The sequence below is a fragment of the Monodon monoceros genome, unplaced genomic scaffold, assembly GCF_005190385.1.
Source record: "Monodon monoceros isolate NGI ecotype Baffin Bay Population unplaced genomic scaffold, NGI_Narwhal_1 Super_Scaffold_3, whole genome shotgun sequence".
NCBI classification, from domain to species: domain Eukaryota; kingdom Metazoa; phylum Chordata; class Mammalia; order Artiodactyla; family Monodontidae; genus Monodon; species Monodon monoceros.
The window spans coordinates 14598260-14625490 of record NW_021703780.1 but is presented as its reverse complement, the minus strand read 5'-3'; the positions used below and the strand labels follow the sequence as shown (position 1 = coordinate 14625490).

The following is a 27231-nucleotide window of genomic DNA, read 5'->3' as shown; positions in this document are numbered from 1 at the left end:
GAGCAGGAGCTACACTTCGTTGCGGTGCGTGGGCTTCTCATTGCGGTGGCTTCTCTTGTTGCAGAGCACGGGCCCTAGAGCGCGCGGGCTTCAGTAGTTGCAGCACACGGGCTCAGTAGTTGTGGCTCATGGGCTCTAGAGCACAGGCTCAGTAGTTGTGGCACACGGGCTTAGTTGCTCCGTGGCATGTGGGATCTTCCTGGAACAGGGCTCCAACCCGTGTTCCTTGCATTGGCAGGTGGATTCTTAACCACTGCACCACCAGGGAAGCCCCCTACACTGGGTTTTTAATTCTGTGTCTTTCCCCACTTGACTGTGAGTGCCCAGACAGCAGAGCCTGTGTCTTTTTGTCGTGGTGTTCCCACGATGCCAGGTATTTGATCAAATGAGTAAATGAATGAATATGTGAATGAGGGAAACAGATAACTCTAGGTAGAATGTGATAGCTGCCTTTGTGCTGTTCATGGGCTGTCCTGTAGAAGACGGGTAAGAATGAAGATGACTCCAGGAGGCAAGGTACAAAGGCAAATTTGGCTCAAAGTAAGGCAGGGTGATTACAGGGCAGGCGATGGAGTGGGCTGGCTCTGGAAGTACTGAGAGCTTCCCGTTGCTGGAGGTGGCCCAGCAATAACAGTGGAGCTGCTTGCCGGAGATGTCGTAGCATGCTTTCCACCTCAGGTCAGTATTGTCCACAGGATGTCTTTAACCCCACGGCACTCTGGTTCCTTGACCCAGGTTGCCGGGCGTCTCCATGTGGAAGTGATGCGAGTTACAGGCGCCGTCCCGGAACGCGTGGTGGAGGATGACTCCTCGGAGAACTCCAGTGAAAGCGGGAGTCTTGAAGTCGTAGACAGCAGCGGGGAAATCATTCACCGAGTCAAAAAACTGACATGCCGGGTGAGAGGGCAGGGCTGGGAAGGCTCAGATATATGCCCTTTTCAATTCAAAACAATTTTATGGAAAATCTTAGGAGTTTTTCATAGAAAATGGTAAAAGTTAAACTTTCTGACAATAAATACAATAACAGACAGTACTTTTCCCAGAAGTGCAGCACACTTTCTGATGACAGTTGTATGAAATTTCAGAAGTCTATGTATGTGGCATGCAAGGAGTGCATATTGTTTAGTGAATCATGCTTTTCTAGTAAAGGTCACAGCTGTGTCAGAAACTCGGTCATTAGGAAAGTTTGAGAGGGATGTGTGCATTTGTCACCATGCTCACATACTGTAGTTATGGAACTATGGTACACATTTCATTACAAGTAGGTAACCCTTAATGAAATATTTTCAGTTGTCACATGGATGACTGATTTATTTATTTCATCACCCACTCTTAAATTTGAGGTAGCTGGGTATGAAAAGAATGCATAGTTTGTTTTCTTTACGAGAGTTATGTTTGCATTTTTTTCTCTCTCCAGGTAAAAATTAAAGAGGCAACTGGGCTGCCCTTAAACCTCTCAAATTTCGTCTTCTGTCAATACACATTCTGGGACCAGTGTGAATCCACAGTGGCTGCCCCAGTAGTGGACCCAGAGGTGCCTTCCCCACAGTCCAAGGATGCCCAGTACGCTGTGACCTTCTCTCACTGTAAGGTACAAATGCCATTAAAAAATGAGCTACTTGGGAAACACCCGGCCGCGACTCAGTTCAAAAGTCTACTTGTAACTTAGAGTTTTTTCCCATATGAATGTTTCATAAACATAATAGGTTTATTGAGCTTTTTAACCTCAAAACGTACTTTAATACAAATTCAGATCGTTTGAAAGCGTTTAAAATAAAATCTGGGGACTTCCCTAGTGGCACAGTGGTTAAGAATCTGCCTGCTAATGCCAGGGACATGGGTTCAAGCCCTGGTCCAGGAAGTTCCCACATGCTGTGGAGCAACTAAGCCCGTGTGCCACAACTACTGAGCCCACACTCCGCAACTACTGAAGCCCATGCACCTGGAGCCCGTGCTCTGCAACAAGAGAAGCCACTGCAATAAGAACCGCAGGCACCATAATGAAGAGTATCCCCTACCCGCCGCAACTAGAGAAAGCCCACACGCAGCAACGAAGACCCAGTGCAGCCAAAAAATAAATAAAATTTAAAACAAATAAATAAATAAAATAAAATAAACTCTGAAAGACCTCTACCTGAAATCTGTGATGACCAGTGACAATTTGCTGTATATTATGTGTGTGCAAACATATGTTCATACACATAAATGGCCAGAGATACACACTCTTACCATCACGCATGCATAACTTTAAAAAGTTTTTTACAAAAATGTGATCACGTTTTACAGATTGCAGAATTGCATTTTATTATTTTAATATACGTGAGCATCTAACCATATAAGTTGCTGTAGATATTTTTCATTCTTTTGAATTCTAAGCATAGCATTCTAAAGTCCCGTGTGAGCTTTTAAAGATCATACAAAATGAGAGAGGCGAATATTTGGTGAATATTGGTTGGACCTATTTTGTGACATCAGCTACTCTTCCTGTCTTTCATATCAGACTGCCAACCAGTCATTTCTGACAGCCAGACTCTAGCCTCTGTGTAATTTTGTTTTTCTTTGGGCAATTCTCCATAGATATTCAAGACCCCTTCTTTTCGAAATGGCGCCTATTCTTTCTGGTTCTACAGTTAGAAGACAAATCCATATCACCACCTATAAAATTTCCAATATGTAAAGTCTGTCAAGGTTTTTTTTTGAAAGGCTAGATTTCTCTTTTTTTAAGATATTTATTTTTTGGTTGCACCAGGTCTTAGTTGTGGTAGGCGGGCTTCTTAGTTGCGGCACACAGGCTCCTTAGTAGTGGCATGCATGTGGGATCAAGTTCCCTGACCAGGGATCGAACCCAGGCCCCCTGAATTGGGAGCATGGAGTCTTATCCACTGTGCCACTGGGGAAGTCCCTGTCAAGTTTTTATTTATTTGTTTTTTAAAGATCTTTTTTGATGTGGACCATTCTTAAAGTCTTTATTGAATTTATTACAATATTGCTTCTGTTTTATGTTTTGGTTTTTTGGCCCCAAGGCATGTGGGATCTTAGCTCCCCGACCAGGGATCGGACCCGCATCCCCTGCATTGGAAGGTGAAGTCTTAACCACAGGACTGCCAGGGAAGTCCCCTGTCAAGTCTTTATTTTGATGAGAATAGCCCACTTTTTATTTTTACCTGTATTCACCAAGTCTGTTTCTTAATTCTTTATTAATCTTTTGTTGTTGTTGTTGTCGTTGTCGTTATGGTTCTCTGAATACTCTTTTAAATATTCCCCATCTTTCTTTGGATCCAAAAAGCTGCTTATTTAGAAGGATGAAACTTGGATTTTAAGTACATCCTAGTTAACAACTGGTTTAATAGATGCTAGTCTCAGAGACTTTGGACTCGCTGTGTGACCTTGGGTTTTTTTTGTTTTTTGTTTTTCTTGTGGTACGCGGGCCTCTCACTGCTATGGCCTCTCCCGTTGCAGAGCACAGGCTCCGGATGCACAGGCTTAGCGGCCATGGCTCACGGGCCCAGCCGCTCCGTGACATGTGGGATCTTCCCGGACCGGGGCACGAACCCATGTCCCCTGCATCGGCAGGTGGACTCTCAACCACTGCGCCACCAGGGAAGCCCAACCTTGGGGTCTTTTGGGGTTTTTTTTAACCTCTAAAATGCGTAGTTTGTGCTAATTGGTCATGAAGTTTATTTTCCTTTTAAAATTCTGGCTCTGTCTCCAAATAAAATAAGAAGTTAGGTAGTATAAGTTTAAACCAATACAGCACAGCCCTTTCCAGAAATTAGAGTCACCTGAGATTCCACTAATGGGAAGGAAGTCCGCATGGTCCTTGCCTGCTGCTTTGTTCCAGGTGATGCCTCACTGCTCCGTCTATTCAGCACCCGTTTCCTCATGCTCATCTGTTTGTATTTCACAACAAAGAGTTGGAGTGGGAGGGTTTAAGAGTAAGAGCGCAGAATCTTGGAGATAATCGTATAAAATTTAATTCTGTTTTGGTCTTCTAAGCCATAGCAAGGAACAATCAGAAGTTCCCTTTTTTTTTTTTTTTGCTGTGCTGATTGGTCTGTTCTGTCTGAAAGTCAAAGTGGTCCCAGGGAAAAGAGAGTGAACCAGGAGGAAGGGAGGACAGATTCAGCTCTGCAGCCAACAGGCAGTGCGATGTGGGGCTGCTGCTTTCCTCAGTGTCCTCATTTATTAAAGAAAGGAGTTCAGGGCTTCCCTGGTGGCGCAGTGGTTGAGAGTTCGCCTGCCGATGCAGGGGACACGGGTTTGTGCCCTGGTCCGGGAAGATCCCACATGCCGCGGAGTGGCTGGGCCCGTGAGCCATGTCCGCTGAGCCTGCACGTCCGGAGCCTGTGCTCCGCAACGGGAGAGGCCACAACAGTGAGAGGCCCACACACCGCAAAAAAAAAAAAAAAAAAGTTAACTTACCTCAGAATATCACTTCCCATCTAATATTCTGGTTTCTTTGCGGTTTTCTGTGAAACAGCAGCGATGGTTTTAAGGTTGGGATCAGGCTAGTGTGCTCTGAAATGACTCTGTATACAGCTGAAAGTTAAAAAGGAAATTTCAGATTCCTTTCTGCCTAACTCCTGTCACCCTTTCCTCTCCCCCGCGTATCCCAGGACTACGTGGTGAGTGTAACGGAAGAATTCCTGGAGTTCATTTCAGATGGAGCATTGGCCATCGAAGTGTGGGGCCACCGGTGCACCGGGAACGGCAGCTCTGTCTGGGAAGTCGATTCCCTTCATGCTAAGACAAGAACGTTGCATGACAGGTTTGTGCTTGGCTGAGGGCTTTAGACACAGGGTCAAGGCTCACCCTTGGACAGTGGTTGAAGAATAAGGACTCTCTGAGCCTGTTTCCTCCTTTGTGAATGGGAATGGTGAAAGGAACTACCAGGCCCTGGAAAAATTCGATGGGGAAAGGAAAGTCTTTTCAACAAATGAGACTGAAACATCTGTGTACCTTTATGGAAGAAAACAACCTTGATCTTAATTCACAGGATACACAACACTTAATTTGAGATGGAGCATGACTTTAAATGTAAAAGATAAAACTATAAAGCTTATAGAAGAAAACAGAAGGGTATCTTCTTTTAAAGTTGACCATTTGCCTCTTCCGTGACCCAGCAATCCCACTCCTAGGTATTTACCCAAGAAAAATGAAAACATAAGTCCATAAGCAGCCTGGTACATGAATGTTTATGGCAGTTCTATTCATGATATCCCCCAAACTGTAAACAACCCTATGTCCTTCAGTGTGAGAATGTTTGATAAACAAATTGCGTTATTAGTCATATAATAGAATATTACTCAACAATAAAAAAGGACTGTGTCCCACTCTTACATATTGTGGATGAATCTCACAAACATTGTTCTGAATCAAAGGAGCCAGACCTAGAAGAGTACACTACTGCATGATTCCATCTATATGAAATTCTAGAGCAGGTAAAACTAATCTGTGAGGTTACACAGCTGCTGCAGGTGGTGTGGGGATTGAGTGGGAAGGGGCCTGAGCAGACCTGCTGTGGCGATGGCCGGGTGTATGCACAGGTGTATGCACAGGTGTATGCATTTGTCACCATCCCTCCAAGTCTACGCCTGAGATCGGGACAGTTCACTGCATATAGGGTATATATCAATAAAATAAATGAAAAGAAGCCATACCACAGGATTGTTCTGAGTGTTAAACAAGAAAATAATCTATGTGACACACATAGCACAGTGCCTCATGGATAGTAAGTGCTCAGGGACTGGGGCCTTCTTCCTGTTGCTAATAATGTCCCGGACAATGACATGGTCGTTGGTTGGAACGTGTTTCTGCAGGTGGAACGAGGTTACTCGCAGAATAGAGATGTGGATCTCCATACTAGAGCTGAATGAGCTGGGGGAGTACGCCGCTGTGGAGCTTCACCAGGCAAAAGATGTCAACACAGGAGGTGTCTTTCAACTCAGACAGGTACTAGGTTTGTCTTTGCTTGTTTCGTGTTTTCTCCCTGTCCCACTCTTACAGTTTCTGGAGTTTTCTAGTTATTTGCCTCTCTGTTCCCTAATTCTTTCCCCTTCCTTGATCCTCTTCCCCCATCCATCCCTCCCCATCCCCATTCCTGGCCCCCATTTCCGCATCACACCCCCACCCCTGCAGGGTCATTCCCGGAGAGTGCAAGTCACAGTGAAGCCTGTCCAGCGTTCTGGGACACTGCCACTCATGGTCGAAGCTATCTTGTCCATCTCCATTGGCTGCGTGACCGCCAGGTCCACCAAGCTCCAGAGAGGGCTGGACAGTTACCAGGTGAGACCAACAGATTGCAAACAGTATTTAACAAAGATTGGTTAGTGTAGAATTAAGGTGGTCAGTGATCTGTGACGGAGACCTGTTCAGGAATATAACTGAACTCCTTGCCTTAAGCATGTATTGGCCTCCGCCACCCCATCCATATTTCCGTCCGTTGCCTTTTTGCTAGGTTTAAGTTACTGTGTTGGCTTAGTACCGATTAATAATAATTTTATTTATAAACACACATCAATGCTACAGTGCTCATTTACTTTAGGCAGGATTTATTTTATATCTGGCCCAAATTATGTTGGGTGTTTGATATTGCTGGCTTTGGCCTGATCCACTTTTATTAATAGAAAGTTGCCCCCATACACTGGCATACTTAACCAGCTCTCTGAAAGCTTTACTTTTTAATTGAAAGTTGTCCTCATGATCATTTTTGTTCATTAAATCTCCTTTTGCTAAACCTTCTTTTCTCACTTAAAAAAAAAATTAAAAGTTGGAACCAGCTAAGAATTCATCTTATTTACCAGTCACAATAAACTGTAAGATCAGGAACTTGTCCCCAGGGGCCTGAAAGAACGCATGTGCTTCACCAAGTCCCCACTTTACTATCAGATGTAATTAGGGACTGGGAGGAATCAGACCATTGAATTCCGGTTCTCTCACTGCCACACATGACGGGGAACACACTCCCTGTCATGATGGGGAGAAAACTTTTCTCTGTAGAGTCTGGGCGTAAGCCCAGCCTATCTTGAGAAGGGTTCATCTTCCATCTCAGTTTCCTTTTGGCTTCATGGCAGCAAAGACTTTACTGAAACATTGGCTTGGACTGTTGGGCCGTAAGGCAGGCACAGCTGTGTCAGACACTGCCTTCCTCATCCCAGGCCAGAACTGCCTCCGACTCAAAGCCTGGGAAGAGTATGAATGGAGTTGTGAGGCTGGAGTCTGCTGTTTCCAGGGAGGCTTCTCCACCAGACTTTTCGCTGTATGTGGAGGGGAAGTTGGGTTGTCCCCCACTTGGCCATCAGCTCCGGGGGCAACTGCAGGGCCTGGTAGAAAGAGCACAGACTTGGAGTGAGGAGACCTGGGTTCTTAAGTTTTGTTTGACTTAACTGAGTAATTTAAACTTCGAGTTCCCCTTTTCTTTCCTCTGAAATGATGAGGTAGACGTAATAAATCTCTGAGGTCCCTTTGTGCCATAAAATTTTGTGGCTTAATAAATCTCTGATCTTAGATAAAACTTTGAATCTGTGTGTGAATTATGACCTATGAACATGGATCACCAACTGGCTGACTATTCCTGTTTGATGAACATTGCAAGGATTGATTGTTTGCACTTTTAAAAATAGCTATACCTCTTGAGTTAAAACTGATTTTTGTCAAAATTTGAGCTCTCAAATATCTGCCTTCCCCCAGTGCTGAATGCTCTTCTTATAGTATCTGTCATGCAAATTTAAACTGTGACTGTTTTAAAGCTTTTATTTTTCTTTGCTGCCATGCTCGAGGTCATGTCCAGTACCATTTTTGTTGTTGACATAGTACTTCAGAATTATTTTGATGCGGGCTTCCCAGGTGGCGCAGCGGTTGAGAGTCCGCCTGCCGATGCAGGGGACGCGGGTTCGTGCCCTGGTCCGGGAAGATCCCATGTGCCGCGGAGCGGCTGGGCCCATGAGCCATGGCCGCTGAGCCTGCGCGTCTGGAGCATGTGCTCCGTGACGGGAGAGGCCACAACAGTGAGAGGCCTGCGTACCGCAAAAAAAAAAAAAAAAAAAAGAATTATTTTGATGCAGTAGCTTGAGCCAATCCAGAATATGCTGATGTCACAACAGTTCTACATCATGAAAGCTCAAGCTAGTTTTTGATGAATAGAAGTATCTTCTTAGCCTAAAAGATAATGATAAATTAGAGCTGTTTGTACTTTATTCATTAATAGGAGGAATTAATTTGAGAAAAATTATTTCAGTAGTGGGCTTACTACTGAAGTTAGAGTTATCCAAATGAAAATGATGGTTACCAAACTAAAACTAAAGTTTATTTTAAAGTCTACACAGAGAATAATCTTAACAGTATTTTTAAAGCACTTTTAAAATGCAGTATATTTTGAAGTATACTTAGATATGAACATAATGTAATTATATTTTTTAAGGCATTTGAAAAAAAAGTTTGTCTTTTGTCTGACTAGGCCACTCCAGTTCCTTTTTTAATATTAACCCTCCAATAACCATAGAAAAATTAAAGAAGGTTGTTACATGACCCAGTATTCATTTTGAGTAGAACCTGCCTCCATAGAGATGGATATTCCCTACAAATGGGGATTTCTTTATTCTTGTTTCTTTCTTTTCTTTTTTTTTTTGGCTGCACAGCTTGTGGGATTTTAGTTCCCCGACTAAGGATTGAACCCAGGCCCTCGGCAGTGAGAGCACAGAGTCCCAACCACTGGACCGCCAGGGAGTTCCCTCTTTATTCTTGTTTCTAAGGAAAATTGTCTCAACTAAAACCCTTTTTTTTTTTTTCCACACGATGATTTTGTTTTGCAAATGTTTTGCCAAAATGCTTAGTTTATGTAATTATTGTAAAATGTTGCCATGGGTTTAGGACAGTTCTGATTTTTCTCTCCTGATTGGCATGGATACTGACATATCCAACAGTGGATAATGATAGAGCCATGTATCCAAAATAGTGGGCTGTGCTCTTACTGCGGTGGTACAGTATACAGAACCTTCTACAGTCTTCCCTCGGTATCCGGGGGGATTGGTTCCAGAACCCTCCCCCCCTTGGATACTAAAATCTGAGAATGTTCAAGTCTCATATAAAATGGCCTAGTACACTCGGCCCTCCAATCAGGAAGGTTCTGTGGTTGGTTGAATCTGCAGATGTGGAACATGCAGATAAGGAGAGCTGACTGTATGTGGAGTCATAGCTTCCCGGTGGGCCTTCCCCTGTGACGATTTCACAGTGACAGTGGTGTGGTGCAGGGACAAGGGCGCAGACCTGGCCTCCAGTCCTGACCCTGCCACTATCTGTGTGAACCTTGGTTTCAGTCATTTCATCCTTCAGGCCTTAGCTGCCTCACAGCTAAAACCTGACCAAGAGACTCCCTAAAGTCCTTTCTAGTTCTGCCCATTCTAAATCTCAGTCAAATAGCTCACCCAGAAACAAATAGTGACTGCATAACAGTGCCATAGCGGGGTTGTGTCCAATCCCCAGCTAAGAGAATCTGAGAGAGTTCCCATTTTTAAATGACTGCTTTCTCTATTAAAGAAAAAAATTAAATCTTAAATTCTTTAAGTAATTATAGACAAATGAATTACATCCACTTTTTGAGATTCAGTTAAATGTTTTATTATGCCGATGTTGTGTGTGCTATCCGTTGTAATGTGTGTGTTAAGCTTAAAGACTTATTTTCCTTGTGTGCTGTTGGAGAAAAAAAAAAAATGCATGTCCTTTGTGTTTATTTTTTCCCTACCAGAGAGATGATGAGGATGGTGATGATATGGATAGTTATCAGGTATTACTGCTGCTGTCAATCCTGTGGCATGGGGCACAGCTGCTGCTAATTGCCAGCATTCGCAAAGCCGAGGGCAGGGAGGAGGAAAGGAGGAACGGAGAGCAAGAATATGCAGTTTTCACTCGCTTTTGATTTGCTTTCAGTGTAATCAGGGATACAATACTATTTCCATAGATTTCCCTGTCAGTTCAAAATTTATAAGCAGATACTGCACTTTTGCTATGCCGTCTCAAATTGCTGGCTCGTAAAGCCTCTCTAAATAAGACCACTCTCACTGTATTAAACTGATGATCTTAAGAATTGTAGTTATCCATCCATAATCTTTAAGCAGACCTGTCTTTCCTATGTGAACCTGCAGTTAGCTCCTTATATCTAAGAGAGTAGCACTGTTCTAGCGTGCCATTGTATTTTTAAAGACTTTTGCCGGTTAGGAAAACTGACGACATTTTAAGCACATGGTTTTGTTTAGCCAGTTTTCTTCTCTCTTTAAGGCCAATCTTATTCATAACCTGAAGAATTTAGCTCTGAGCTTTAATCTCTTTTTGGAAATCTAGGGGAGAAAAAATATATGCAAATGTGAAGTTTTACCTAGTCAGGGCTGACTGGCCTACTGTCTGTGGAATGTGGGATAACAGTAATGGTCAAGGTGGCAAACCAAGATGAACTTTTCTGGGTTGGTTCCCAGTCTTTGTACTGATTCTCTACATAAATTTTAAAAGCATGTTTTCCTGGTGTGCCTTCCTATAAGTAAAATGTGGGTCCATTGTAGGTAAAGCCTCAGAAGTTCTCAGGTGTCTGCTCTTAATGTAACGTCTTAAGGGTTAGGCCGGAATTAGGGAAGTCAAAGAGCATCCTGAATAGAATTGGTAGGTGGCTTTCCCACCTCATAATTTTACTAAGAAAGAAAACAAGCAAGTAAAAACAAATGGTAGGGGAGATACCAGTATCCCCTTGGATCTCAGCAACGCCATTAACTAACGTCCTGTGGCTGTCTGTGCGCTTGCTGCCACGTGGTTCACGGTTGAGTCCAGCGGCTGCTTCTGGGAGTTCTCAGCATGGCTGACTGCATGTTGGCTTCTTGCATGGGAAGTTTTCGGTTAGCCTCATGGTAGCGGTTGGAGGTAAAACCTTTGCAGCAAGTTTGAAAAGTTCTCCACTGATCTATTCTTTGCCTTTCAGAAAATACATCTTATCCAGCCATCGAGCTCTGAATGATGAAAATGCCTGTCGTTTTCCATTCCATTTGCTGCTTTGTGATTTGGGCTGTGTTTCTGGTGTCCTTCTGCTTAGAATCACAAACCCTTCAAACGAATAGCTACAACTTAAATACATGCACGCCCATACCATATAAGACTCATCCAACAGCTGGTGTAGTTTGAGCTTCTCTTGCTTTTAAGCATAATTATCTTTTTGGAAATCCAGGGGCTCTGATTTCTGAGTCATGGGATCCTCAATCAGCATGCAGTGTTCCTGAGGCCTCTTTGCTTTCTTGCATATTAATCACACAGCAATGTTCAATGGCCTTTCCTAATGAAAAGTTTCCTAATCAATTTAAACATCTTTTTTTTTTTTAAAAAAAGAAATAGTTATCTGTGCACTCTACAGGAAAATGTTTTCCTTCCCTGATGCCAGGAAGAAGACTTAAACTGTGTGAGAGAGAGGTGGTCTGATGCCCTCATTAAACGGCGAGAATACCTAGATGAACAGATTAAAAAAGTCAGCAATAAAAAAGGTATGTGAGGGCTCCCCTGGTGGCGCAGTGGTTGGGAGTCCGCCTACCGATGCAGGGGATGCGGGTTCGTGCCCCGGTCCGGGAGGATCCCACGTGCCGCGGAGCGGCTGGGCCCGTGAGCCATGGCCGCTGGGCCTGCGCGTCCGGAGCCTGTGCTCTGCAAAGGGAGAGGCCATAACAGTGAGAGGCCCGCGTACCGCAAAAAAAAAAAAAAAAAAAAAAAAGGTATGTGAGATTAAACTCTTGGCTGGGAGTAGTTTTTTCACTTCTAGACAGTAGTGGTAGGCTGTTTTCCTCCCTTAGCTGGACTGCTGTGTCTTAGCTTTTTGACCCCATGACAATTATAGATATTAGGAATCATTAGTGTACAGTGTTTAAGCAGGCTCTGCATTTGAAAGTAATGTTTCATTACTTGAGTTAACTGACATTAAACGTTAAATTCAGATTTTGTTTTGATGAATGCAAATGCCATCAATATCGACACCTCCACATGAGGTATTCCAGGCTCAGAACCTGGGACTGACAGCAGCTAAAGGGTCACTTCTGAAGCCACGACACTTGGCAGGTGGGCTGTGGCTACCATTGGGCGGTAGCCATGCTTTTGGCTCCTTTGGGGTGGCCTGAAGCCGGCCTGCAGGTCCACTCGCCACCACCCAGCTCCGAGGATTCAGTTTGCTTACGCTGGCAATGGCCACTTGGATTCTAGAGCAGAAATCTGCTCTTAAAACCCTGGTTTCAGGCTTCCCTGGTGATGCAGTGGTTGAGAATCCCCCTGCCAATACAGGGGACACAGGTTCGTGCCCTGGTCCGGGAAGATCCCACATGCCACAGAGCAACTAAGCCCGTGCGCCACAACTACTGAACCCGCGCACCTAGAGCCTGTGCTCCACAACAAGAGAAGCCACTGCAATGAGAAGGCCGCACAGCTCAACGAAGACCCAACACAGCCAAAAATAAATAAGTAAAAATGAGTTAAAAATAAAACCCCGGTTTCTCATCCTGAGTGAACGATTTACTCAGTGTGGTTGGTTCTCCACCCAAGGACATGTTCTGAATGTGAATCCGCTTCATGCAGAAGTCGGCGAAAGTCCTTCCCCAGTAAAACATCTTGCCTCCGCGTTCTGCTCTTGGCCTCAGTGTGTGTATGTGTGTACTCAACCTGCTAATGAAAACTCACTTTGCCTATGCCCAGCTAACTCCAGAGTTGAACTAGGCCAAGAGGATTGCAAAATAGATCAAATAAAATCCCTTTCATAACGAGCATGAAGGAAAACAAGTTAGTTTTGCAGAGTGCAATATATGGTGTTTTTTAATCCTCTATCCTTATAAAATGATGTGTGGTTTTATAAAGCAATGTCACATCCATTATTGCACTTGATCCTTCTGACAGGTGCGTGAAGTAGACATGACTTGTATTAACCCTGTTTGACAAATTAGGAAGCTAAGACTCATCTGTTGAACGACCTTCCAAAATTACAGAACTAGAAAAATAACCCAAGTCTTCTAATCCCTGTTCCAACGCTCTTTCCACTCTTCCTGGGTTTATGATCTGTTAGGCTAGTGTCCTAGCCTCTCTGAGCTTGTCTGGGTGCTCCGTCTTAAACTTCAAAGCCTCAATTCCCTGTTTGGGACTCCGTGGATGTTTAAGGCACTTGTGGGTACCACTGAGTGCAAATAGATTTAAATTTAGAAACTGTCCTTTCTCCCTCTTGGCGCTCATGCCCTCGTTTTGTCCCACAGAGAAGACAGAGGATGACGTAGAGCGGGAAGCCCGTCTGGTGGAGCAGTGGGTGGGGCTGACGGAGGAGAGGAATGCCGTGCTGGTGCCTGCGCCGGGCAGCGGGATCCCCGGGGCGCCTGCCGACTGGTGAGTCCGCTCTTCCTTCTGGGCAGACCTGACAATGGTGCCGTGGTCTGTGGCGGGTCATGTGAGTGACCTGCCAGGACTGTCACAGAAAATGTTAAGTACCGTGAGCTGTCCAGGGAAGGGCCACCCAGCCCTAGTTCTCCCCTCTGTCTTCTTCTTGCCCACTGCAACCATCTTCCACTCACAGGAAGCCAGCGAGCACTTATCACTGGCCAGGAGTCAGACAGACAGCCCTCCAGCCCTTGGCACGAGCACCTTGGACATGATTACCTGATCTCCAGACATTCTCATATCTTGGGTCGAAAGAAGGGTGTTTCCAGAGCATACTTGAAAAGGGCAGAAAATATGTCTTCTTATTTGCCCTCCTGCCTGTTTATTTTGACTCAACAGAGAGTCAGCACTTAAGCACTGCATCCACAATGATGAGTCAGTCAATGGATTGATCAGTCAGTCCTAATGCCCAGAAGAAACAGCATGGGATCCTGGGCTCTGGAGGCAAATCGATCCTGTCCCCTGTTCCTCCTCTAACCATAGCCACTTCCCTTCTTCCCGTCGCTAGAATTACTCTCAGAAAGCCTTCAAATAATCTGTGTTTCAATTAATTACATGTAATTCATATGACTGTAGTTCTTTACATAAGTCACATAATTCCCATGATTTGTGTTAAGAAGGGTGACAAGATCTGTGAAAATATCTCATTTATAGAACCTGTATCTGACTCCACAGTGGTTCTCTTCTGCTTTCATACCTCTGTCGTGTTTGGTTATTTAACAAGATGTAAAACACATATTTTGTTATGATTAAATATTGTTATTAAATTTAGGATCCCACCACCTGGAATGGAAACCCACATACCTGTTCTCTTCCTTGATTTGAACGGTAAGTTTGAACCTGACGTTCCAAGGCTTATCACATTGAATTAGGTTTGTAATCTAATCAGACCCGCAGTATTTTGACCCTTAAATCACTTGCCTAATCACGCACATGCCATATTTAGGTGACATTTTTACTCCAACCAAATATATAAAGCCATGACATGTCGAATCACTAGAAGACAGATGTGGAAATTTATTCTTAAAAAGACAGCACTTGAGAGATTGAGAATTGCATACAAAGGCATGAGAGCAGTTATTGCTCTGAAATAGTAATGGACATGGAAATTACCTGAGAAGGTAATCACCCTTAGAGATCTGAATCTTTATGCATTGCAGGTGCCCAGGAATCTGCATTTCTGACTGGTGCCCTTTGCTCCCCACCCCACCCCCATTTGTTTTGTTTCTAGAACACGATCATCTGTAACCCTGCATGAAGGGTTGTCCTTTACTGTAGAAATTAGATTGAACCTGGGCGAATACAGAACAAGGGTCTTCAATGTGTTTTAGCAGTAAAATCCATTTTCAGTATGAACTTGTGAATGGAACCCCATGTGTGGAATACGAAAGCAGAGTTGCTGAGTTTGGGGATGGGCAGGCTCTGGCAGGCCTTTCTGCAGGGCCCTTGGGATCCTCAGAGCACAGCCTGAAAACCTGTCTTCTGGAGGGAAGACCAGTAATGGATGAATGGAAGACACAGGAGGTTGGCTTTGGCTCTTCATATGAACAGTTTTTTTAAAAGCCTAGAAATAGACCGTTGCCTCATGAAGTGGTGAGTTCCCCATTATTGGAGGTTCCCCATTATACAAGCAAAGACTGGATGACTATATACAGAGATTTGTGAAGGGTGAATCCTACACTGGGTAGGACATTGGAAAAAGATGGCCTTCACATTTCTCCCAAGTGCTCAGAACTTTGTTTCTAAATTGATAATTTAACCACCCAAATCTCTACACTTGATCTTAGCCAAAAGGCCGAGAAGCGATAACCACTCACATCTCTAATTTAGTGTAAGTTATGTAAGTAGGACCACAAACTTAACACTACGTTAAAGGAGGAATTGACAGAAAGCAGCAAAATTCTAAGGTGTGTTTATGTAGTGAAAATATTTGCTCCCAGGACTACATATAGAATAGATTCAGTCCATTTATAGGAGAGTCACAAAGGCACCTTTTTGGCTCCTGGAGTTGTTTCTGTAAAGGATAGAAGCTGTTGTAGTTAGTGGAGTTGCTGTTTCAACTGCAGGAATGAAAAACTCAATAAAATTGCATTACATGTAAACTTCATCTGTAAAAAGCATATTTAAAAATTTTGGATGCTTGCTTAAAAAATCTGTTTCCCCCACTTTTGCTTCTGTGCCCTGGACTTGGTCAGCGGATGACCTCAGTGCCAATGAGCAGCTTGTGGGCCCCCATGCATCGGGCGTGAACTCCATCCTCCCCAAGGAGCATGGCAGCCAGTTTTTCTACCTGCCCATCATAAAGCACAGTGATGAGGAGGTAACTGACCTTTAAGAATCTCTTAAAGGGCTTCAGATTAATGCACATGCCTGTGGGCCTCTCTGCCCATTAAACTGCTGTGGTCTGGACTTTGGGAAAGAGGACTGGGAACTTTAAAAAATAGAATGTGTGTGTTGTCAAAAAGGCAAGGAGGGACTTACCTGGTGGTCCAGTGGGTAAGACTCCATGCTTCCAATGCAGGGGGCCTGGGTTCGATACCTGGTTGGGGAACTAGATCCCGCATGCATGCCGCAACTAAGAAGCCCGTGTGCCACAGCTAAAGATCCCGCGTGCCGCAACTAAAGATCCCGCATGCTGCAACTAAGACCCCTCCTCGCAGCCAAAATAAATAATAAATAAATAAATTTTTTTTTTAAAAAGGCGAGGAAAAACATCTATGATTCAATGTAGAGTTGCATTTATTTTCTTTCTAGTGCATGACATAAAACTGCTCCACCTGAGTTGTCTTGTTTCCATGTCCCCATCCTTCCCCCATCCCTAGGTTTCAGCCACAGCCTCCTGGGACTCCTCGGTGCATGATTCTGTTCACTTGAATAGGGTCACCCCACAAAATGAGCGGATTTACCTGATAGTGAAGACCACAGTCCAGCTCAGCCACCCGGCTGCTATGGAGCTGGTATTACGAAAACGGATTGCAGCCAATATTTACAACAAACAGGTAGTAACGGGGCCTGATTGTGCCGTTTCGTACATGAGCACAAAGTTTTTTCCTTCTCTCTATCACAAAGTAGTGTTTGGGGGTGTTAATACAGTGGCTATGCAAATCGCTACCAGGTTATAATCTGATTCTCATTTATCCAAGATAACAGGGTATGAGGATAGCAGAGGTAAATGTCATCCACCAAAGGACTTTTCCACCTTGACCGATTTGAGGCCCATAATCTTAGGAGGCAGTGGAGTTATGACATTTTATTGTTTGAAAAAGGTTAAGCGCCTGGTCCAAGAGGGTTAGTGACAAAACCAGGACAGAGGTAGGCTCCAAATAAATTTCTGTCCTAATGCTTCCCCAGATCTCATCTCAGAGGTGCTGTCAGCAAAACTGATCCTCTGAGTTGACTTCTGACTGTGCCAGGATAGATTCATTAAACCCTGACAAGATCAAGTAGAAAGATGGCAAATGGGAAAAAGGAGCAACCACAGAAAAACCCTGGATCAGCTGCAAATCCTGCAGCCTAATCCCTAAATTACAGCTGGACGCTATTGTCCTTCAGGATTGGAGACAAGGATTTTTCCATTCAGTTTTTTTCTGTTTTACTAAGTGTTGTGTGTATATCAAAAACATAGTAATTGATGATGCTTTTACAATTTGTAAAATAACTTCTATTTTCCACATCGCTTAATTCAGCTTTCCTTTTCTACCAGAGTTTCACCCAGAGTTTAAAGAGGAGAATATCACTGAAGAATATATTTTATTCCTGTGGTGTAACCTATGAAATAGTATCCAACATACCAAAGGTAAAGTATGTATTACTTTTTAAAAATATCAAAATGTGAGTATTGGAGAATGTGTTAAATCTCAAAACTTTTAAATCATTTTCTCACCACCGTTTTGAGAAAAATGTTGTTCAGGTAAAAGTATTCTAATTGCCTTCTTGTCTCGTTAGGCAACAGAGGAGATTGAGGACCGGGAGACTCTGGCTCTCCTGGCAGCGAGGAGTGAGAACGAAGGCACAGCAGACGGGGAGACGTACATCGAGAAGTATACACGAGGCGTGCTGCAGGTGGAGAACATCCTGAGCCTGGAACGGCTCCGGCAGGCAAGTAACTGCAGCATCTGGACCAGAGGGTGAGATCACCAGCCTTCACCCCAAATGGACAAAGATGAATGTATTTCCCAAACACCTCCTCTCTCAATCTATCAGAGAAGAAAAACTGGTAGAGAGTAGCCCTCTTATTAGACAAAATAGTTACTTTGACAAAATAGTAACACAAATTCAAATGACTACCTTTTATTGAATACCACCTAAGTAATAGTGATACATTATTTCATTTAATCTTCAAGATAACCCTGCAAGGTAAATACTGTCATAATTCGCATTTGTAAATGAGAAAACTGAGGCTGACAGAAGTTAGCCAACCTGCCCAAGGTGACCCAGCTAAGAAGGGGTACAAAGTTGGATATAAACCCAGAAAGCTTGACTCCGAAGCCCACGTGCTTAACCACATATTCTCTCCCTAATTTTTGGATCCAGATTAACTTCTGTGGCAAAAGCAGGATATTCAGGTGAAAATAATCCACTAGGTAGTGGAACTGCACAGGAGATGTCATTCAATCGAGGCAGTAGCCGAAGTTATGGAAAGTGTGCTTTGAACGACAAGAGGACTAAGGTTGGCGTTTGTCAGAAGAATCTTCCTTTAGTCCCACCTAAACTGCTGCACGAGTGAAACACAAGCAGCATAAAAGTTGATTGTAATTTCCCAAGTGAGATATATAGTTAGTGGTATTTCATCCATGTTTTCTCTGCCCACCTATATAAAAGTCCACAACATAAATGTCTTTAGTTCTTCAGTTTTCCTGGTTTTATTTATGAGGAATGCTTTTGATAAATTAAGCAAAAAAAAAAAAAAAAAAATGGATACAATACGATTACAGTTTTGTAAATATGGGGGGAGAGGGAGTGTAGGATTGAAATGATCTTTATTTCTATACTTTCTAAATCCTCCACAATAAACATATATTACTTTTGTCATCAGAGGAAGAAAAATAAATGTCCTTTTCAAATTTGCAGGCAGTCACGGTCAAAGAAGCGCTTTCCACCAAAGCTCGGCACCTGCGGCGAAGCCTCAGCACACCAAATGTTCATAATGTGAGCTCACCCGCGAGGGGCTGCCGCCCGCGTGACGCATCTCAGGGTGTGGGGTGCAGCAAGTCAGGGGACCTCCGGTCGGGGTTTACAGGTGGGGATAGAACATTCGGCACCAGTGTGGGCATCCCAAGGTGCCAAGCCTGCTCCTCTTTTCTAGCGAAGCTTACCAGAGAGCCCTTACGTGTAACGTGCCTGAGCTTTTAGTGGAATCTTGCAAATTTCTCTCCATAAAGTTATGTCCTTGAAAGACGTTTTTTGAGATGTAAATAGAATGTAGTTGGTTTAAGGATGGTCGAGTCAGGTAGAAATCCTGCTGCCAGAGGTGCTGAGTGCTGCTCTTGAGCCTGTTTACATTCCCCCTTCTAGCTGCCCCAATGGATCTTACTGTGCTGCCCATCAGGGTGATAGGGCACCAGACTCCTCCGTAGAGACCCTTCCATAATGCCTGGTCTTTATTTTGATTACCTTCCTCAACCATTCCATAGAGGAAATCCAACTGACAGAAGCTACGTCCAGTGGAGGGGAGCGTTGTCATGGGAAGAAAGAACAGAGCAGTACGTGGACCACTGCAAAGTAGCCTCTTTCCAGGAGCAGCAGAGAGAAAGTCAGATCCTCTCAAGGAAAACTGTTACTTACCTTCCCGTTCTCAAGAATCGTCAGATAATGATTAAACACGCAGTAAATGTTTATGAAAGCTGTCTTAACAGTAGTCCGAAAAGCAAATCCCTACAATCACTTTCATGCAGATTACTTCTTCTGACCACAGTTCAGTTCTTAAAATTGATAATAGGAGACTCATATAGTTGTAAATTGAAAAAAGTCTTCTAATTAATTTAGGCATCAAAGAAGAGATCATAATGGAAATTAGGATGTATTTAGAACTGAATGATAATAAAAAGTGGTACGTATATCAACAGTTGAGGGATGCAGTTAAAGTGGTACTTGGAGGGAAATCCTTGGCTCTAAGTTTCCTATTATTCCATTTATACTGCAGAATACTAGATGGTAGAGAAAATGAAAGAGCTAGAGCTATTGTTAGGAAATTTATAGATCTTATATTATAAATGTTATTAAAATATTAATTATATTAAAAATAATGAGGAAAACATACATCTTTAAAAGTAAGGAAAGACCACCTATGAAGTATTCTACCCCCCAAAAAAAATTGAACCTAAGTGTGGTCAAGACTGTAGATCTAACTACTAATATTTACAGGGGTCAGAGGAAAATGTTAAATGATACCACAGGGATTCATTTAACAAAATCCAGACCGTGGGAAACATTACAGGAAAAAAATGATCTAGAGAAAAGGGAAAGCTCGTAAATTAAAAAAGACTTACAAGATATATCATCCAGTTGCAGTATATTAACTATCTTGATCCTGATTCAAAATTAACTGTGATAATGTTTATAGACATTTGACCACTAATGGGATATCTGATGCTCTTTAGGAATCACTTAATTTTTTTAAGATGTGATAATGGTATTATGGTTTTAAAAAGGGAGTAGGAATTTCTTATCTTTTAGAGATTCATAAAGAACTATTTATGGATAAAAATATTTTAAGTTAGAAAAAGAAAATCAGAATATTTTTAAAGAGGGTAATGATAAATATTAGAGCAGAATTATAATAAATTCAAATAAATAAGGAAATAATAAATATTAGAAGAAAGAAAGAGGGAAGGAGAAGGTCATAACAGCCTTCAACTGTATGTGTGATATTTTATTTAGTTAGTTATGTTAAATATATAAACCACATTGATAAAACCATTCATCCCTTACAGGTCTCTTCTAGTCGACCAGACCTTTCTGGCTTTGACGATGATGATAAGGTGTGTACCCGTGGGCATGGCCAGGTTATTAGTAGAATCTAAGTCTGGAAAGTTAGGATATATTGGTGTTTTTAAAATCTCTGGACTTCCCACCTTAACCTGATGCAGATCATTGTCTCTACATGTCCATTTCCAAGTTCAAATACTTGATGTGAAATTGCTGTGCACTCTGTTACATTGTTACTTAGCATGACACCTTCCATATCAGGATCATACGACACATAATTGAATAAATATCTGTGTGTTTATGGGTCTAACTCTAAATGACTTAAGAAGGTATTACATCCACCATAGCAAAATCAAAATTATTTCAAATGCGGAAAATTAGGACCTTGAAATTAAGGACATTTTACAGCGTTATCATATTCAAATATTTCTTTAACATACATTGTATGTAAATTACTATTCTAGAGCCAGTAGATGATTCAAAAAGTATAAACACACATTATGTCTTCAAGAAGTTTAAAATCTAGTCCTTGGAGATAGACATCTCCTGAGAAGTTGAAGTAGGATTTACTAAGTTTATATGATATAAAGGAGGAGGTTTCTCCCTTTACTATACCTATACCTTATGCCAGCTTGGAACTTTTAAATCTCAAGTATATGTAGAGTAATCATACCACCAAGTTTGCCTGGGAAAGTTCAAGCTTATGCCTACTACCCAGAAAAAATATCAATGGAACTGTTTTACTCTCAAAAGTGTTGTTGTTTGGTCTTTAAATTATTTATTCACTCCAGGTATACCTTGGGTATGATAGCACTTGTCATATTGTTCAGTACTTTTCTACATGTTAGATCTATTTAATAATAAAAATAAATGAAGAGCACATACTGCCATTAAAAAATAGAAAACAACCTTCAAATCAGGCTTCATTTCTCTCTCTCACTCTTTTTTTTTTTTTGGTGCACTGCGTGGCACGTGGGATCTTAGTTCCCTGACCAGGCGTCAAACCTGTATCCCCTGCATTGGGAGTGCAGAGTCTTAACCACTGGACCACCAGGGAAGTCCCCATTTCTCATTTTAGAGGGACTTAATTACGGTTAACCCATGTTTCTACCTTGTAGGGTTGGCCAGAGAACCAGTTAGACATGTCTGACTACAGCCCCAGTTACCAGGATGTATCATGTTATGGAACTTTGCCCAGGGATTCACCTCGAAGGAGTAAAGAAGGTAGTGGTGAGATTTTTTTCTGTGTTATTTCTTTATAATTTCTTAGGAAAGGCATGGGGGGAAATTTTTTTATAGATGACATATAATATGGTAGGAAGCTGAAATTCTAGTTTGCTAGATGATCCAAACTGTCTTCTTGAATAGAACATATCCTGTTCACTTTTTTTTGCTTTGTATCCATTATATCATACAATTAATAATAGGCTTTTTGTGCAACACTTGTAATTTTCAAATCACATTTCATGTATCATTTCCTGATTTTGAAGTCAGTTTTGAGACACACATATCTTATTACATTATGGTTAGATTTCATTCTTTACCAAAAGAATATCCACCTCCGTCATGTTTTTGTGCTGGAATCAAAGTATATTTTAGGAGAACATGTCTCTGGTCCCTAAGGAAATTTCAAAACTGACACCAGAAATGAATTTGATGACAACATTATTACCTAAATATAATATATAATCTCCCAATGCCCTGAAGGGAACAGCATTCTTAGGATATGTAAATCAGCTCTGTTACCTTACTTATCCCTTATATTTTACCTACTGTGTGCCATTGTACCAGTGAATTGAGGAGAAAATACAGAAGGAGAAAGAGAAGCCCAAAAAGGTAAGAAATGAGTAAAAGCAAGAAAGAAGAATCGTCCTTCTTTAGTCATATGGAGCAGGGTGGCTTGAGGGAAAAGTGACTTGCAAGAAGACTTACACAGTGCTCACTCATTGGGTATGTATTGAGCCTGTCCTTGCTATATGCAGTGACAGATGCCGAGATCTTAAAATCCAACTGTGGACATGTACATAGAAAATAATAAGTTAGGAAATGATAAAATGCCAAAATGCATGTATAGAATATAAGGGCTCGGAGAATTCAGAGAGATAGAGAATCAGCATGGGGGCTTCCCTGGTGGCGCAGTGGTTGGGAATCCGCCTGCCAGTGCAGAGGACACGGGTTCGAGCCCTGGTCCGGGAAGATCCCACATGCCGCAGAGCAGCTAAGCCCATGCACCACAACTACTGAGCCTGTGCTCTAGAGCCCGTGAGCCACAACTGATGAGCCTGCGTGCCACAACTACTGAAGCCCATGCGCCTAGAGCCCGTGCTCTGCAACAAGAGAAGCCCCCGCTCGCCGCAACTAGAGAAAGCCCACACGCAGCAACAAAGACCCAACACAGCCATAAATAAATAAACAAACAAAAAGGTTTTAAAAAAAGAAAATCAGCATGAGTTGAAATTGGTCTGTTAAGTGATGCTTAAGCTGGATCTTGAAAAGAAGGTAGAAAATTTGGTTTCTGATTTCTTTGCTGCTGTCCAGCCCTTTGATGACTCTTTGTAACTTTGTAGATATATCTGCATTTTTGCCTACCTCCGTTTTAATGCTCAGCCAAGTACAGTCATCTCTGAGTATCCACGGGGGACTGGTTCCAGGAGCCCCTGCGTATACCAAAACAACCCGAGACTGTGGAGTGCCGACTGTATATTTATTGAAAAGAGGAAAAGCAGAGAGAGCATTTCATTCAGAAAGCATAGCATGAACAGCATATAAGTGGACCCACGCAGTTCAAACCTGAGATGTTCAAGGGTCAACTGTACTCACATACTAATCTCTTTGTTACGCCAGATATTCCTCTGGCTTGGTCACTGCCTCGCTTCTTGTGTGTTGGTTAAAGTGCTCTGTGCCCATAAACCCATGCCTTTTGTCTTCCCCAGGTTGTACGTCAGAGAATCCTCATGCCTTAACAGTCAGCCCTTTTAAAGCATTCTCACCTCAGCCGCCAAAGTTTTTCAAGCCCCTAATGCCTGTAAAAGAAGAGCATAAGAAAAGGATGGCGCTTGAAGCAAGGCCTCTTCTAAGCCAGGAGGTAAATGCTTGACTTGTCTGTACCATGTACGATAGAATGGACGTGTTATGCCTGTGGAGAAGGAACGCTGTGCATTAACAAAGTCAGATGCCACGTGTTGACATGTATGGGTTATCACTCCATGGTTCCTGTTCTGGAGTAAACATCTCTTTCTCAAGCACACAGGGTCATGGTAGAGTGTTTTGTTTGTTGTTACTGCTGTTGTTTTCTTTGTGTTTATGGCTTTTTTCAGAGTATTTATTTCAAATGAGAAAGAGATGTCCCCTAGGTGTTTTGAAAATATGAAAGGTGTTTTTTTTTATTTGATAAATTTGGTTATGCTATTTGCCATAGAATTTGTGTAGTCTTGTCAGATTTCATCAGTAGTTTGACTCAAGCCTGCACAGTTGTTGGCTGCACTACTCACGTGTAATACAAGTGTTTGCATTGCTTTTCTAACGTGCACGTACTTAACGTGTATGTCGGCCGTCGTTGTCTTCTGTGTGTGATGCATCTGTGTGTCTTAACCTTTGCAGAGCATGTCTCCACCTCAGGCACATAACCCTGGCTGCATTGTGCCCTCGGGAAGCAATGGCAGCAGCATGCCTGTAGAACACAATAGCAAACGTGGGAAGAAGATTGTAAGTCCTGGAACCATTTCTGTCATATTGCCTGGTGGTGGGTTTAAGGCCCTTTCACAGACAGTCATCCAAATACTTAAGAAGAAATTAAGATCTGGCTTTTTTTTTTTTTAAAACACGTGATCATCAGTAATGAAATTTTGCATGGATGTGGCCGTGACCTGTGATTTTTCTAAGTGTTCCTTCTATTTATTTGCTTATTATTATTTTGCTTAGTGTAAAGGAAAAAACCACTTTTAATGATTCTCATCTTTAAAAAGCGTAACACAGAGATCACTTTAACTAATAATGAACCTTTCTAATGAGCCTGTGCATATTGCCCAGATTCTGAAGTTAATCTACATAGAGGAATTGCACTTACTTGGAGTAAGTATTCTTTCGTTTAGCTGTGGGTGTTTGAGAGCTTTTTCTGTGTTGCCTGATGCTACTGTCAAGATTACCCTGTAGTTTGTAGCCTCTCCACCGTCCATCCCTGCGCATCCTCGTCATCTGTACCTCTCAGGTGGCCTCTTCTAATTTGCTGGCAAAGTAGATTCCAGCTCCCTCGGTGTCAGTCCTGCTCTCAGAAGGGCTTACCTGTATTTTACCACTGGTAGGTTGACACTCTACCTGAAAAACCTCATTCCCTAGCACTTGGTTTTCACATTTCAAATTGGAGAGTTTTTAAAACACTATGTACCAGGCACTTGGGATCATAAGCGATACCTCAGTTCAAAAATGCAAGTGTGTATTCTCATGCCTGGAGAGAATTCTCTGATTCTGTGTCTCAGCTTTCCCTCTCCTGTGGTTTCCTACGCCTTGGGTGCAGCTTGGAGCTGGAGTGGGCTGCTTGATGTTCACACCCGCATGCAGTCTGCTCTGTGGGCAGAGTGTGGGCCCTTTCCTTTCCCAACTGCACCATGTCAGACTCATTCCAAAGGGTCATCAGCATGAGGTCTTTTAACCTCTAGGTTCTAGAATATGCTGCAAACGCACACTGTGTGAAGCTGACTAGAACTTGACCCAGACATGTAGCAGGCCAGGCTCCTGCATGCTTGGAGCACTAGGGGATCTTAAGAAATGACCTTCTCACTCTTCCTGTCCATGGAGGAAAGAAGGAAAGGCATCATTTTCCCCTCCCCTCTGTGTCCCTCTCCCCCCCACTGTCTCTGTGTCCTCCCTGTCCTTCTCTCCCAAAGTCCCCCTCGCCCCCCAGTCCCTGCTGGAGAAGAGCCTACACGCCAACAGCTGCCCCTCACCCCTCCCAATCTTAGTGAACTCTTCAGTCACATACGTGACCTCCCCCTGCTTAATTAATAAAGGCTTCAGCATGGGCTAAAAAGGCCAGGTGGCTAATCTGTTACCCCTTCCATTCTCTGGCTGGTTGGTTCTGTCTGTTTATTGACGTGGTACCCATCACCGTGCTGCACGGGCACTAAATTTTAACCTATAACAGTACATTTTGGTGGAGCGCACCATCAAGGGACTGCCGCATGGCCCTTCTGGGGCTTCCCAGCAGCTCGTTTCACTGTTCACAATTTGCATTATAGTTATTTTCTTTACTTTCCTTTTATTATTTTAAAATAAAACCCATCTCAGGACTTTTAGCTAGCAGAGGGTAGAATGGAACCAGATTCTCTTGGAAAAACCCAGGAAGTTTTGAGCAGCAGTTAGATTCTGTGTGGTCAGACACACCATGAAACCCACTAAGCAGGGTTTGATGGAACCGTTTTTCTTGCTGCGATCTTACTTGAGAGACCTGCCTCTCCTCTCCTTAGAAATCTAGCGCACTGCACACTCTTCATCTCTGAAACTATTGGACTGTCTGATTTACTGCAGATAGCAGCTTTTCCAGGATGTTTTGGTAGATTATAAGAATATTACTTGCTTGATCTGAGGTTCTAGTCTCTCTTTTGGAAGATTTCACTTTATTTCTCTTCTTACAAATGGGTATAAACTGCTTTATTCCTGTGTTCCCTATTCACTTTCTTTCCTTTTCCACTCTTGGAAAATTAGAGGGCGAATCAATGGTTCAGTCTGATCAAAGGAGTTTGCAATCATTTTTGAGAAGCGATATTGGGACATTGTTCCTTTTATTTTGCAGCCCATCTAGTTACCAAAGAAACCTGTCGTTTCACATAAAATACAGTAAATAGAGCTGTGCTTAACTTTTTTTTTTTTTTTGCTTAAAACTACACACATTTATTCTCATGTAGCTCTGGGGCAGATGTCTGAAAAGAGTCTTTTTTTTTTTTTCCTTTGTTGTCTCATCAATTTGGGAAGATAGATAAATATACTTTGTGTCTTCTGTGAATAAGATAAAAGCAACAGTATGCCTTTGGAGTCTCTCTTTTTAAGTCATGATGCAGACAGAAGAGCAGAAAGAAAGTCAGTTCTCCCTCTCTTGGGTCTTGCATAGACAGCATACGGTTTTTGTCTCTCGTTTTACAGAAGAGGAAACATGAGACTTGTTGAGTGATTTGCCCAAGGTCTCACACTTAACGAGAGCATCAGAACAAAAACCCCATCCCTTGGCAGAATTGGGCTGACTCCAGAGGCTCCCAAAGATAGTGCCGTTTCATTACCTGCTGCTGCTGTTCCTAAAAAGGGGCTGCCCTCCCCTTAGTACCATGGACAGAAGTACTGGAGACCCTTGGCTGATGGAGTCTTTTTGAAAACAGACCATCTCTCTGAGGGACAACTGATTAGAGTGGGAGTGAAAATGACTTTAATCAGGTGAAAGTCACTCAGAAGGTCACTGTTTTTTGGGGTTTTTTTAATTTTTAAAAAATTTATTTTATTTTTGGCTGCGTTGGGTCTGCATTGCTGTGCACGGGCTTTCTCTAGTTGTGGGGAGCGGGGGCTACTCTTCGCTGCAGAGCGCAGGCTTCTCATCGCGGTGGCTTCTCTTGTTGCGGAGCACGGGCTCTAGGCGCGCGGGCTTCAGTAGTTGTGGCGTGCGGGCTCAGTAGTTGTGGCTCGCGGGCTCTAGAGCGCAGGCTCAGCAGTTGTGGCTCACGGGCTTAGTTGCTCCGCAGCATGTGGGATCTTCCCGGACCAGGGCTTGAACCCGTGTCCCCTGCATTGGCAGGAGGACTCTTAACCACTGCGCCACCAGGGAAGTCCAGAAGGTCACTGTTTTAATGTGGGTTTTGATTCCTTCTTAAAATCAAGGTGTTTTGTCTATAG

The 27231-nt window shown here is 42.9% G+C and overlaps 1 protein-coding gene and 1 pseudogene across 8 annotated transcripts in view; one reads left to right on the top strand and one right to left on the bottom strand.

Moving 5' to 3' along the window:
* KIF13A (kinesin family member 13A) overlaps positions 1-27231 on the top strand; it is a 219292-nt gene that overhangs the window by 184482 nt on the left and 7579 nt on the right. For 2 of the 8 annotated variants that reach the window (XM_029242237.1, XM_029242235.1), the window contains exons 21-38: positions 736-897; positions 1418-1591; positions 4617-4768; positions 5820-5952; positions 6139-6285; positions 9743-9781; positions 11414-11513; positions 13254-13380; positions 14204-14259; positions 15627-15751; positions 16254-16430; positions 17135-17227; positions 17377-17529; positions 18502-18579; positions 20364-20411; positions 21477-21588; positions 23292-23443; positions 23959-24063. In XM_029242237.1, coding sequence (XP_029098070.1) covers positions 736-897; positions 1418-1591; positions 4617-4768; positions 5820-5952; positions 6139-6285; positions 9743-9781; positions 11414-11513; positions 13254-13380; positions 14204-14259; positions 15627-15751; positions 16254-16430; positions 17135-17227; positions 17377-17529; positions 18502-18579; positions 20364-20411; positions 21477-21588; positions 23292-23443; positions 23959-24063 — 2133 coding nt within the window. Of the gene's footprint in view, positions 1-735; positions 898-1417; positions 1592-4616; positions 4769-5819; positions 5953-6138; positions 6286-9742; positions 9782-11413; positions 11514-13253; positions 13381-14203; positions 14260-15626; positions 15752-16253; positions 16431-17134; positions 17228-17376; positions 17530-18501; positions 18671-20363; positions 20412-21476; positions 21589-23291; positions 23444-23958; positions 24064-27231 lie in introns of those variants that run through there. The other 6 variants (XR_003796624.1, XM_029242241.1, XM_029242236.1 and 3 more) reach the window with 6 other exon arrangements.
* Positions 15097-15238, bottom strand: LOC114908190 (annotated as a pseudogene).